This window comes from Alosa alosa, chromosome 4 (genome assembly GCF_017589495.1).
Source record: "Alosa alosa isolate M-15738 ecotype Scorff River chromosome 4, AALO_Geno_1.1, whole genome shotgun sequence".
Lineage (NCBI taxonomy): Eukaryota > Metazoa > Chordata > Actinopteri > Clupeiformes > Clupeidae > Alosa > Alosa alosa.
Window position 1 is genome coordinate 30,691,363 of NC_063192.1, and position 13,237 is coordinate 30,704,599.

Genomic DNA, 13,237 nt, shown 5'->3' on the forward strand with positions numbered 1-13,237 from the left:
TGACTTCTTGCAATGAATTTAGCCAGATCTGCGGTTGCAGAACCATGATTGTTTTGATTAGGGGTGTGGTCAGAGGGAGGACTGAAAAGTGGATTTGGACTGGGGAGTGTATGGCCATTTGCTCCCTGCCATGCTTTATTGCTGATTGGGGACGGTTTGTGGTGTATTGTTGCTGGTGGCATTGGTTGCCTATGCCACCGTGGCTCTGGTGAAGAATTGCTAAATGGGCCTAGCAGGTCTGTTTCCCTTTCTAGCTTTGTCTGTTGTCTTGACAGAGAATCATGAGCTGTGAAGTAAGTATCTTTGATTTACCTCTGATCCTGGATATCCGAAACTCTGATCTTCATTTAGTTCTGCTTGCAGAGCTGCTGCTTCTGCAATTGCAGCTTCCATTTCTTTATTGCATTGGAGAGCTTCTAATTCAGCTTCTAATTTTGCTTTCTGAAGTTTCATCTCTATTTCTCTTTGAGAATAAGATGCTCTGGTTCTGGCTGCTTGTGCTTTGGCTTTTGCTGATGCCAACATGGCGCTCTTTCTTGAACTGCAGGTTGATGCACGAGCAGACGATGCACGGGAGGAGATGGATGCCATTGCTTGAGATCTGACCTCGAGTTCTTGCAATTCTGCTTGATTGGAGTGGGGTATCTGAGCTTCTGTCTGACATTCCATGTCATTATGGAGCAAGGGATCGGGGTGAACTACTTGCAGGTGGTTGTTTGCGAAGATTTAGTCGTCTTGACAGGCGAGGGTCTGCCTTTTTTACTGTACTGGCCTCACCAATTTTAGCTCATTAGTTATCCAGCAAGTTAAACATTAGGCTATAGGATACAAAGAACGTCGATGCAGCTCGATCCTTTGTTCAGTTTCTCCCATTCCTTTATTAATTTTGTAAAACTGTAACACAGAAATACATTTCTTTCAGCTCATTTATGCCTTTTTAGGAATATACATTTATGAATATAAATCACATAGAATATGACTGACTGCAACCGTAAATAACACACTTCATCGCTACCACGTTTCAACCACGCTAGCCGCCATTACGATATAAGAAACCATATCAATGAACTAAAATGGCTTATATTGCATGTCACACAGTTACCTAACACACATGTAGCAAACGAAATAATACTTACAGGCATTGCCCTCATAGGGAACCAAATTATAATTAAAGCGAATTGCTGTAAACTGGTAGCTGAATATTCACGAGAGACACTAAAACATCCGTTACCTTTCGTGACTTCTTTTCCGTCGCGTGAGAGAGAGAACAGGAAGTAGGCGGAACACATTTCTGCATACCGGGAAAATGACCATTTCGCCCAGTAGATGGCACTCTAACACAACAATTGCTGAGAAACATAGAAAACAGTAAGCTTGAGTTTATGTCTGCTAAGATCATGACATGTTTAATGATCGTATTTTAATCCTTGGTTGGCCAGCCAAAGGAAATCGCTAGCAGCAAGCCATCAACACACCAAACTGCAGAAACCGAACTGAACTGCCCAATGCACTGCCCACTGAACTGCCCAATGTACACCACACCATTCAACAACAAAATCTGATTGGTTGGAACATTGACTATCGCTTTGTCCAGTCAGAATCCCAGAAAATGGTAAAACAAATAAAATAATTATAAAATAATCACCCAAATATCACCCTAAAACCTCATAGATTATGATTATTTATAAAGTGTAGATAGATTATGATTATTTATAAAGGGGAAATTCTTTATTATGATCCCTTTGTCAAGGGGTAAAACAAATTCAAGGACCAAAACCTCATAGATTATGAAATCAGACCAGCAATATGACCATATGATTATTATCCATCCCATTAGAGCTAGAGATGCAAAATTACACTCGCATTTGAATGAGGACAAAAGTGACGACAAGCCCACAACTGGGCAACTCCGTTCGCAAACTCCCACCAGTTTCCCACCAGTTATTCCCACATGAGATAACGTTCACAATGACGTTTTCATTGGGAAAAATGTTCATGCACATGAACCAACCATAGGTTTCCTATATGTCTAGTAGCCTATGCTGATTACTGTGTGCATGTGATTGACGTATGTGCAGGGTAGAAAATCGACTGAATTTGCATTAAATCAGATTGCTTTAACTAATATTAAGCTGTAAGATGGGTTTTTCAACTACATTTAGGTTTTCTGTTATAGACCAACTTGCCATATAAAACATTTCTAGTTTATTCCCATCATTTCCATTTATTCCAGTTAATTCCCACGGAAAGTTTCCAACTTTGAAAATTCCAGGAATTTCGCAACCCTAGTGGCAGTATAATTCTACATTTGTACAACCGTACCTCCCTCCGCTGAAGTAAAGATGGACTCTAAAGGCTACATGTAGCATGAAAACAATTATGATTAAAAAAGATATCTAGGCATCAATTAGAGTGTATCAACTATATAAATTGATGTTATATGCAACATTAACTTAATCGGGGAAAACAGACGCCTGTACATCTTTACTTAACGGGTGAGGAATGTTTAGGAGACAGACTATCGTAAATCCTCAAATTATGGCTAGGGTATTTTATTTAGGCTTGGCTGCGCAAAGTACAGCACCTTTATTTGGGGCAGGCTTGTATTCGAGGCAGCTAGGCCTTTATTTCTTACGTGGTGCGTTTTATTGTGAAACATAGGCGTACTTTTCATTTGGAGCGGCATACCGGTAGGCTATCAAAAGCAGAAGATGTTTAATTTTGATTATATTGCTAAATATCGGGACTGATTACCACTGAAATTTGTGGGGTATTTTATGGTTCACTATTAAAGCTGCAGTTGGCAAGTCTGACAGATTGAGGGTACTTAGCCAAAACTTTAAATGTTTACAACTCTCATGCCCCTCCCCCACTACCACCGAGCACCCTCTCATCGAGTTTGTGCTCGTCAGTGCGCACCAGACTGCACCAGACTGTGATTGACAGTCAGATCTCACACAACCCTGCTCTGATTGGACCAGAAGAACCGGGAGCTGTGGACTTTTGCAAAACAAATAACAGGCTCTACTGTAGGTGGAGGTAGAAGTGTGGTTTTTTTTCTAAAACCGGCTGATTTATGCTGTTCTGTCGGAGCATAGTGTCGGTTTTAGTGAATATGATCAAAAAATCTTGCCAACTGCAGCTTTATGTTTCATGTAGTTGAAAGAGTGTTGGAATTTCCATCCGCTTATTGCGAGATACTGTAAGGCATCCACTTTTATTCATTCATGGAATGTGTGCTGTGCTGTAATGGAAACCTTATTCCGTATAACCAAAGAGGTCTACGATAGCCTAAATTGAGTTCTGTTTTTTAATTATGCATGATTTACTTTTTTTTTTTTTTTTATCAAATTTGTAGGCTGATGCCTGGCAACAACAATTGTGTTTAAATGTAGGTTACTGCTTCAGCCTCTGGCAAGCTCAGAAGGGGGCGGCAAGCGACTGGTAGCTTGAGAGCGATGTGTTGGGGAGACTCATGGTGTAGGACAATGACTTTTCATTGGCAACAATATTAAATCAACCAACAATACAAAATATTAAGAAGAGCTCTTTTATGAGTTAAATCGAAACAAAATTTTTACTGGCCTTAATTTGTCCGAATGAGGCCCGGCTATAAATAGAATTCCAGGCCATAATTTCAGGATTTAGGTATGCACGTGTGTTTCAGGCATAGTGCAAGCACTAATCTCTGACTGAAAGTGCACAGAACTTGTGCATTTGAGAGCACTCTCTTGCGGCTGTAGATGGTAATGTTTCATGTAGGGTTCATGTCAGTTAATATGAATTAACATTTAAAAACATGTTAAATTCTATATTTTTTCATATATAAGTCGCACCTGACCAGCCAAACCTGACCAGCCAAACTAAAAAAAAAAAGTGTGACTTATAGTCCGGAAAATACGGTACTTTAAAGGGGAACTTGGCAATTATTTCAACGTAATAAACCCGTTTAGAAATCATTTGGATGGTTAAATGACCTGTTCCAGTGAAAATGGTGACTTTTCCCGCTGCCCCTAGCGTCCCCAGGCGGAAAACCAACCTTGCAACATTGAGACTACCGTCCCGGAAAGAGAACTGAGAAACAAGAAACTCGTTTTAAATCGTGTTTCTTACCTTGTAACATCCACATTGTCTGCCGAACTTGCTAGCTTGTAAACAAATCCATGTGTCGTTACCTTTTTCCACAGTTTGAAATAGCATAATGCACAATTTCTCCAGCAGAGGGGGAAATCCTGCCAAGTTTCCCTTTAAACAGAAGTAGGCTTACTTACATGCAGGGATTAAAGTGAAAAAAAAAATCGTTTGACTGAACTTTTTTCAGGCCATAAGTCATACGTTTAGAGATAGCACCCCTTTTGCGGTCGCGACCTAATGGTTTTAATGTACAAAAGAATGCAAACAGTGAAGCAAAGGGAGTATTCACCTTATTCACACAGCGGCCATTGTTTAAACCAAAACGAGGCTACAGGTACACTTACTATATAATTAATGCCACCTACAGGTGAATGCATAGAACATAACAATCCTATGCTTTGTTTAGCCTACCCTGTAGCCTAGCTTTAGCCGCCAATGGCCGCCATGTGAATAAGGCGAATTGCGAGTGTTCTTGATTGAGTTTTCCTGATGAAAATATTTCAGTACAATTCCCTAACCATTGCTGACTAGCCATTGTTGTTCTTTTCTACTGCAGCAATATTGTAGAAAGGCTTTAACTTACACTCTTATTTAATTACTTGTTTTTAATATTGAATTACTTTTTTCCTTGTTAATATGCAATTCAACACCAAGTAAAATCTATAAAATCAAGTTTGCAAGACTTCCCCTTTCCTCAAAGTAACAAATCAGAACATTCGAGATATTGTCCATATTTCCATCTGGCTCATCAGCATTTAATGAAAACATGGTAGTTTGGAGTTTTACAGACAACTCAGTTTTCCAATGAGCAGCAATACTGTGTGCTCATGCAGGAGGTTTGATAACGACAATCGGGCGCTTTTGTCTTCAGCAACAGATCATATAAGGTTGACAAGAGGTTGCGATATGGTGAGGGACAGGTCGTGTTGCATTATGAAGGAAATGCGTAGCCCTACTTTCTGAACGCAAACACGGTCAGCCATAGATAAACGTAGCCTACCTCTGTCGTGGTGGCAGTTGCACCAGGTAGGGAAGATGTCCTGAAGTGCACAAACGTTAACCTTATGGCGGTCTTCTGATTCGTGGCGTGCTAAAACTTTTTCCTATTGCATCCATAAACAATTTTCTTGCAACAAACCGCGCAAAAGCAAACCCCTGGCACTTTAATTTCTTTACACCATGGCTTGTTCTCCCCCCGTTTCCAACAGCCAAGCCCATCTCCATTTATTTTCAAACTGTTTTGTCTATATGAGACCTGTGCCTTCCTTAGCAACAACGTGTAACGGATGCCAGCTAGCTTAGCTGTGCTTGTGGAACGTTGGTAAACCTCACTCCCCGACGCCTCAAGAGTGCTGCTGGCATGCGAGCCAGTAGCCTGGGCTATTGGTTCAATTGTTAGCATGCTCGCCTCCCGATCCGAGGTGCTGCTGTTCGCGGGTTCAAGTCCGGGCGTGTGCAGGGCTGAATCGCGCAGGTTCAACACAACGCAGGTTACAAACGCATCCATGACAGCTAGTGGCCTTGCCAAATAAACGCACACAAATCATGACGCTAATATGCGAGGTTCTGGTAGGCCTACTGGTTATGGTTTTGTGCTATAAATGAATACCATTTTATAGCAAAGTTTTAAGTTGACTATTTAATTGCATGGTTATTTTTTGTCAACATACACTCACAACCTACTGTCGTTAAAAGTGTAGGCCTAGGCATAAGAAAAATAGGCTACAAGGCTGTCTGTGCGTCACAAACACGACTGATCCCCTTACACAACAGTTCGCGATGACAGTGATTGTATTATTATTATTTTATGTTAACACGCTCAGTCAAAACCTTCCATCGCAAATTGTGCAAGAGTGGACATGTCATAACAGACGGGATAATAAATTGCATAGGCTACGGTTTATATTGCGTCGCTTTACACATAATGTTAGTTGCATTGATTAAAAACTGTAACAATAATAGGCTACATCGGGTGGCATAGGCTATTTGTTCAAGTCATAGGTGACACCCAAATGAATGACCTCCCCTGACAAGAGTTCACAATAGTAAGAAATTGTCTACATTGATGCACGGAAAGAACACAGCCTACGCTTCTTATCTCCGAATTCGCACATAGAGTTCACAATGTATCATATCCAAAAAAGTTAAACGAATTGGCCAACCTCATCAGCTGTCTCGATTGTGTCACTACTATCCAACTTTTAGACCGTTAGTCCTCCAGACTCCCCAGGCCAATGAGACAAGTGTAGCTACAACAAAGCGAAACTCGTGGCTGACGTATTCTTGAGCGGTCACCGATTGAGACAGAGAGTTCTCAAGAACACTATTAGGTCTTTAAACATTTAACACCACACACATTAATTCATTGGACCTAATATTTGTAGTTGCCTTAAAAAAAGGAAAAGAAAAGGTGATAGACCCCCCCTCCTATTTATTTTCTCATCGAACTGCATCGATCTCAAATATGGCATTTCTAAAATCAAATTGACGAAAATCCGTTGTAAGACGGAGAACTTTAATCCTTGTACATGATGTACCTTAAAATTGTATTAAAGAATAATCATGAATCTTTGTACTAGATGACCTCATCTGAGCAACAGAAACATGCTTGTTTTGTTTGTTTTAGGAGGGATGTGGCTTTTACAATAAGGGTCTGTCAGCAGGGTACTCCGGGATATGGTTGTGGTGTTTTAATCGCCAAACTGCCCCGGAGGCACTTGAATAATAGGGGTGGCCTGAAGGTGAGCTGTGAGATCAGGTCCTCACATGAACACGACCACAACACGAACGGCAGTATTGGCTCAGAGATGACTCTCCTGCACATGCAGGTGTATGGCTGCTCATTGCTTTTCTTCTTTTGTGACTCAGCGTTTCGATACAGGTCTGTCTTTGTCAGTGGGTGTTTCTTTTTTTTCTCCTTTTCTTTTCTAATGGCGTGGTGAAACAAAGCTTGTGTATGGCATGTAGTGCCAGTCATCCATCACCTGTCGTCCGCATTCGCACACAGGATTAATGATTCCTGCTGCAAGGCCGGCATGGATTTTCTACAGCATCTTCCAAGCGCACAGCAGCGTAAACCCACAGATACTAAAGCTTCTTTAGGGCTGATACGACAGTGTAGCTTGAATATTCCTTTTGTCACTGGCTTTTTTTTTCGAAACCACAAAACAGCCTGCAACCTACAGTGTTGAAATGGATTTACAACTAGGCTTTGCTAGTTATTAATTTGTTATGGATACAACCACTAACACTCCCCAAACATATAAATCTGTTCCAAGACAGGTTTAAAGTTTTATTTGCATTTAAACACATATAAATCTGTTCCAAGACAGGTTTAAAGTTTTATTTGCATTTAAAAGGCATGTTGTGTTAAGTCTGAGAAGCAGATTTCACCTGAGCATGTCCCAGGGCACCAGACTTTGGTGGCCCTGTGACTTAGAACACACATCACTCCACAGTAAGAGTGCTACAGCACGTAGGGCCTAATGTTTTAGCCCTTAAAATAACATGCCATAGATGAAAGCCCTCACACTGAGCAACTTTCAGCGGCACTTGTGCATCTGATAAGAGGGGTTATGGTAGTGGGATAAAGTCTGCCCGATAGTGCCCAGATGTTGGCCTTCACAGGGGTGCCCCAGTCAGGGGTTACACAAGCGTGTAAGTGATAGCTGTATCTGATGCCACAATCTCCTCTTTTGACTCCGCATCGGTCCCTGGCGTTCCTTTCTCATATTTGGGAGCTGGTGCCCCGAAGTGAGATAGGGAGCATATATCGCAACGGCGTTTACAGGCTCCTAATTGCAGTCTAATCAGCCTCCTGCCATCTGACTTATCGGAGGAGCATAGCAGAGATGGTGCCCTGAGATGGAGGCCAAGCATTTGTGAAACTGAAATTAGTCTGTTCCGAGAGACAGTCCCCAACTGTTCTTTTGCAGAACAATAGAAAGAATAAAGGTATAGGAAATGGTAAATATTGAGCCCACTCTACTACCATCTTCACAATAATAATAATAATAATAATAATAATAATAATAATAATAATAATACAAAAAAGAATTTGTGTGTTTACTCTGAGAAACGGTGGTCTTTCCAGACTAATTTATTCCTTCAAGGTGTTTGTGCTTTAGGCACTTTCCAACAGCAGGAATGCACTGTAGCTTTTCTAGGCAATATTTAAGCTTATTTTCTAAGGCAGTTGCAGTTTCCTGTGATTGCTGCTAGCTGGCTGAACACAAACAGAAAACAACAAACATTATCTTAGATGTCTAAAAACCAGTTAGTTGATGCCTGATTGTTCTTGCAGCATACTGTAGTATAGAATAGGTTTTCTTTTAAGACACCAAAGGCACTTGTCTATATGTCACTTGGCTATATGGCAAACAAATAACTAAAGGGGCGCCCCCTTTAGTTATTTAAGGGTAGTTCCTGTAGCATTTTCCTGGTGACCGGTACTTCTAAATAGCCCTGAAACAATTGACAAGGGACTGCATTTGTGATTACTGCTGATTGCACAGTAAAAGCCAGTCAACTGGCAGTGTGTGAAAGATGTACCGGTAATTCAGGAGTGTGAAACAAATAGCCTCAGTTTTATTGAGTCTAAATGTAATAGTCAGATAAATATAAAAACATTGTCTGTTATGCTCCTCCTCATCCTACTAATCAGATTTGAGAAGGTTACACTGACCTGCATGGTATGCCACGGATCCTCGGCTCCAACCAGGGTGCCTGTTCTTGGGGTAGTCCTGTAATAAACAAACGAGCAAGCAGATTAAAGCCTATTCCCATACCACTCATCTCACTCGAGCAAACACTTACATGAATACCATGCTTTAAAACAGACACCCATAAAAACAATTACAGAAACATAACCTCAAATGATTCTAGCACAGGGCATCAGGGTGTAGCGGTCACATAGCTGCAGAGGATATGTCTTTTGTGTATGGCTGGGCTGTGCCAGCAAAAATAGTCACTGTTGCCAGCGTTTCGATAAAGATCATGGAATGACCCACAAGTAATTTGAGCCAATGTGCTCTTGCAGTTGTTTCACTCCTGCTCAATTTCATCATCAGATATCATCACACAATCCTGATAACAGACCAAGGAGGAAGCTTTGTGTGTGACGTTTGGACAAAACCACAACCAGTAGTCTTATACAGTTTTTAGGGTGACAGAGAGATCCTTAAGGTAGCCCAGAAATGCACCAGCCCTCAGCCAACCGTCTAGCATGGTGTTGGGTAACGAGGGAGCAGAGAGACAAGGTGGGGAGGTTGGTCAGGGAGAGAGGAGGAGAGGAGAAAGACAGAGACAAGAGGAGAGTAGCTGCGCATTCATCCCCGTGAGCCAAGACTCCAGTCTCAACTCATGTACACCAGAGCACCCTGGGATTTTATAAACTCATCTCCACGTCAACTCTAGGGATAGGTTAGGATCTTTAGCTTTGCAGAACAGAACAAGGCACGCGGATGTGGCTCCCATGAATGCTTTGTTGACAGCTGTACTCTTCTCATCTGCTTATCTAATTAGTTGGTAAGATGTGTGTGTCTGTGTCTGTCTGTCTGTGTGTGTAGGGGGTGGTGGTGATGGAACCTGCGGAATGAAAAGTGATTGATTTACAGTCCTGTGGAGAGAGAGAGAGAGAGAAAAGCCACAGACCTGTGTCTCAGCAAAGATGGATGATGTATTTAATACCCTTCTCTCCGTCCTCTCCTCCATGCCTGCCCCCACACCCGCGGGGCTGGTTAAGAGCCCCACGAGTCCCATCATGCCAGCGGGCTCAGGATTAGGGCATGAAGATGAACGATGGGCATAGCAATGATGACATGTTGGCAACTATTTCTTCAGCTTTGAACTTGAAAAAGTTTTCAGACAGTAAACACTGACTTTTAGCTCTCCCTTAGTGCACACTGCCCATATTCTTGTTTTTGTTATGAAAACTGAGAACTGAGAAATAACAGAGTTAAATTCCAACAGAAGACTACATTTGCATTGTCACACACGTGTGTCATGCATAAAAACATCCACACATGAACTATCTATGAGTTGACGGCAAAATACTATAGCCATGAATTTTACCGTCAGCGAACAGAAGCCCTCAAAAGCAACTTAGGGTCATAAAATTAAGAGGAGGAAAAAAGCAAGTCTGACAAACATTGTTTAAAAACACACACACAGAGACACACACACACACACACACACACACACACACACACAAAAGATATGCCTTTAACCACAAAATGCCTTGCAACTCTCCCTAAGACTGCAAAAGCCATTAGACCGAGTGAGACAGGGGCTTCCAAGAAACACAAACAGTAGCTTTTCTGTCTATGGAGCAGAGAGTCCTATCGGACCCTCAGGGGCTTTTATCAGTGCAGCAGCAAAAGCAGCAGCAGCCTGCATTTCCACACTCGGACTAAATCAACAAGCTGTGTGCAGCCCGCTGCCACTGTTGGAGACAGATAACCATCTCTCCTAAACTACAAATATAGCACTGGGGGATTACCATGCAGTGAAGCTCCCTCTTACCTTCTATGAGGGTGAGGGGGTGGGGCTCGGCTTGTACAACATGACATACCATGAAATAACAAGTTGACGCACACAAACGGAGAAGGCAAAAGAAATAGAGAGCGGACAGCAAGTGTATGCAGTCACTTTTAGATGCACAGCTGTCGTCTGCTTGTTATGGCACGACGTGACCTCTGTACAGAGAAAATAAACATGTTTGAGAGGTGGACATAACAAAGTGCTGCATCAGGGAGTGTTCTCAGGACACGGCCGAGCCAGGGCGGCATGGGAAAGCGCTCAGGCCTTGGACAGAGAGCCAGCCCGTGGGGACGGAGGAGAGTAGAGGAAAGGGCGAACGGAGAAGAAAGGGGGCTGTGAGAGAATAGCGATAAGGACACGGGCAGGCTCTGTTTGCACAGCTTCTACTGCTGCGGCTCACCAGGGCACCACAACGCCCCTCCACCCTGCGTTACCTTTATCCTGTCGCCTAGCAATGGCTGTGTATTCCGGAAGCATGTGGAAGTGCCGCTCCGGTCTTATCAGCAGACACGGGGTGCTTGGAGGGTTCACTGATCTCTGATAACTACATCCCCACATCAGCCCACAGTGAACTCTACGCACAAAGTTTCACTGACCCATAATGCTTATTAAACAAAATTGTGCAATTCTTAGGATGTGAAGCATGTGTGTTTTGTAGATAAAGCCATAGTTGCTGTAGTGTATTCTACTTGGTAAACACACTTACACAAAAGACTCAAGTCAAGGACCAATACATATTAACACAGCCAATTTAGGACGTCACAGGATCACACCAACTAAAAGATCTTGCATATAGAATCAAAGTTATTTTGCTGCTCAAGATATTATTGCTTAACAGTCAATGATCAGCATTCACTAGTATGCAACCCAACTGATTAGTGATAGATAGACCACATAAACCATCACCTACACTGAAAAAGGGGTCATGTAGCCTTAGGTGATATCATAAGAAAACAAACTGATGATATGTTCTATATGATAAATAATCAGAAGAAACAAAGTGGCAAGATAGGGCCAAAACAACACAGCTATGGATCTCTCATACACCAGCAGCTTTCTACTACCAAAATGTTAGAGTAACCTCACTCACAACACCAGACACATTAGCATAATGTCTGACAACAATGGTCAAATGTGGACCAAATGTGGGTCAGAACCACAGAGAGTATCGTGGGAACAAATCTAAAATGAAAGTACAGAGAGAAAAAGTTATGGGTTAGAAGTTTCCAGGCCATACAAAGTTCTTTCCAGACTGAACTTGCCGAGGTCCCGTCTAGTCCTATATGACTTACAGTAAGTTAGGGTTGACACTAGGGATGTAACGGTTACCGGTGTAACGGTAAACCATGATAAAATTCTTGACAATAATCATTCTGATTTTAATTATCATAATTATCGCGGTGCGAAAAACGTGTATGGAATTCTCTCCAGCATCATCCGAGTCCTCCAAAGTAGGTGCACAGGCGCAGCATGCAACGTGGATTTAATACGTGTTTGAAATCAGGCGCCACTGCTATGCAGGATGATTGCAAACACATAAACCTAGTTAGATTTGTGGATCTGCGGTGCATTTTGCAGGCCTACTCACACAAGAATGGTTGTCCGTTGAATCTAACAAATGTATACAGTAGGGCAGGATAAGTGGCATAACACTTTCGAGCGTTTTAACTTTTTTACCACTCATCTGATATGAATGGACAGCTGCCTACTGCAACTTGGAAGTTTGTTGTGATAAACACTCGTGACATCTACTAGGCTACAGCTAACAACAACTTGTGACGGCCATTCATTCATGATATGTTGTAAAATATTGAAATTGTCGGAAGTTTACATAGGCTAGTTTAAACTGTAGCCTATGCTTTTGCAACTGTATTTGACAGAGGATAGATGTGGGTTGCAAGTGACAAAATATTAACTTTCAGTGTGGCACTCTCTCTTTGTAAATTACATTTAATTAAAAAGTGTTTAAATTGTCCAGGACCTACCTTATGTTAGGCTAGTAGGGCAGGCACGCACAAGATATAGTTACAATCAAAGGAGTTGCAGCTTTATTTAGTGACCACCAATTCACTAACTACCTCAGTCGCCAGCCCATCCAACTCCTTTTAGTTTTGCGTATGCATTTTCTCTCTCCCTCTCTCCCTAGTGTCACTAACACACACCGAGTAACAAAAGGGAGCCTTTTACTCTTAAGAGCCACACCACTTTTATGACACTATGCTATTCTGTTTTTCATTTTCAGAACATTTGAAAAATACCACGATAATATGGACAACCGTGATAATTTTGGTCACTATAATCTTCATGTTAAATTTTCATACTTTTACATCCCTAGTTGACACCTCATTGAAGTTTACTTGCTTACTGGCTTGCTAGACAATATCATTAGGTGACATCATGAAAAACTGCCAACATTCTTGTTGGGTTTTGTGTGAACAGAAAACTATATTGTGAAAAACCAGGTAGACTTAAATTAGATACGCGTTTCCAGGTCTTCACTTAACCATGTACCATCTAAATTAATTTGACAATGCAGTAAAAACTAGCTAGATACAGAAAGCTT

General features: G+C 41.7%; 1 protein-coding gene across 1 annotated transcript in view; it reads right to left on the minus strand.

Moving 5' to 3' along the window:
- spryd3 (SPRY domain containing 3) overlaps positions 1–13,237 on the minus strand; it is a 65,960-nt gene that overhangs the window by 17,262 nt on the left and 35,461 nt on the right. The window contains 1 exon segment of the mRNA XM_048242399.1: positions 8,819–8,876. Within this exon segment, the coding sequence (XP_048098356.1) occupies positions 8,819–8,876 (58 nt within the window).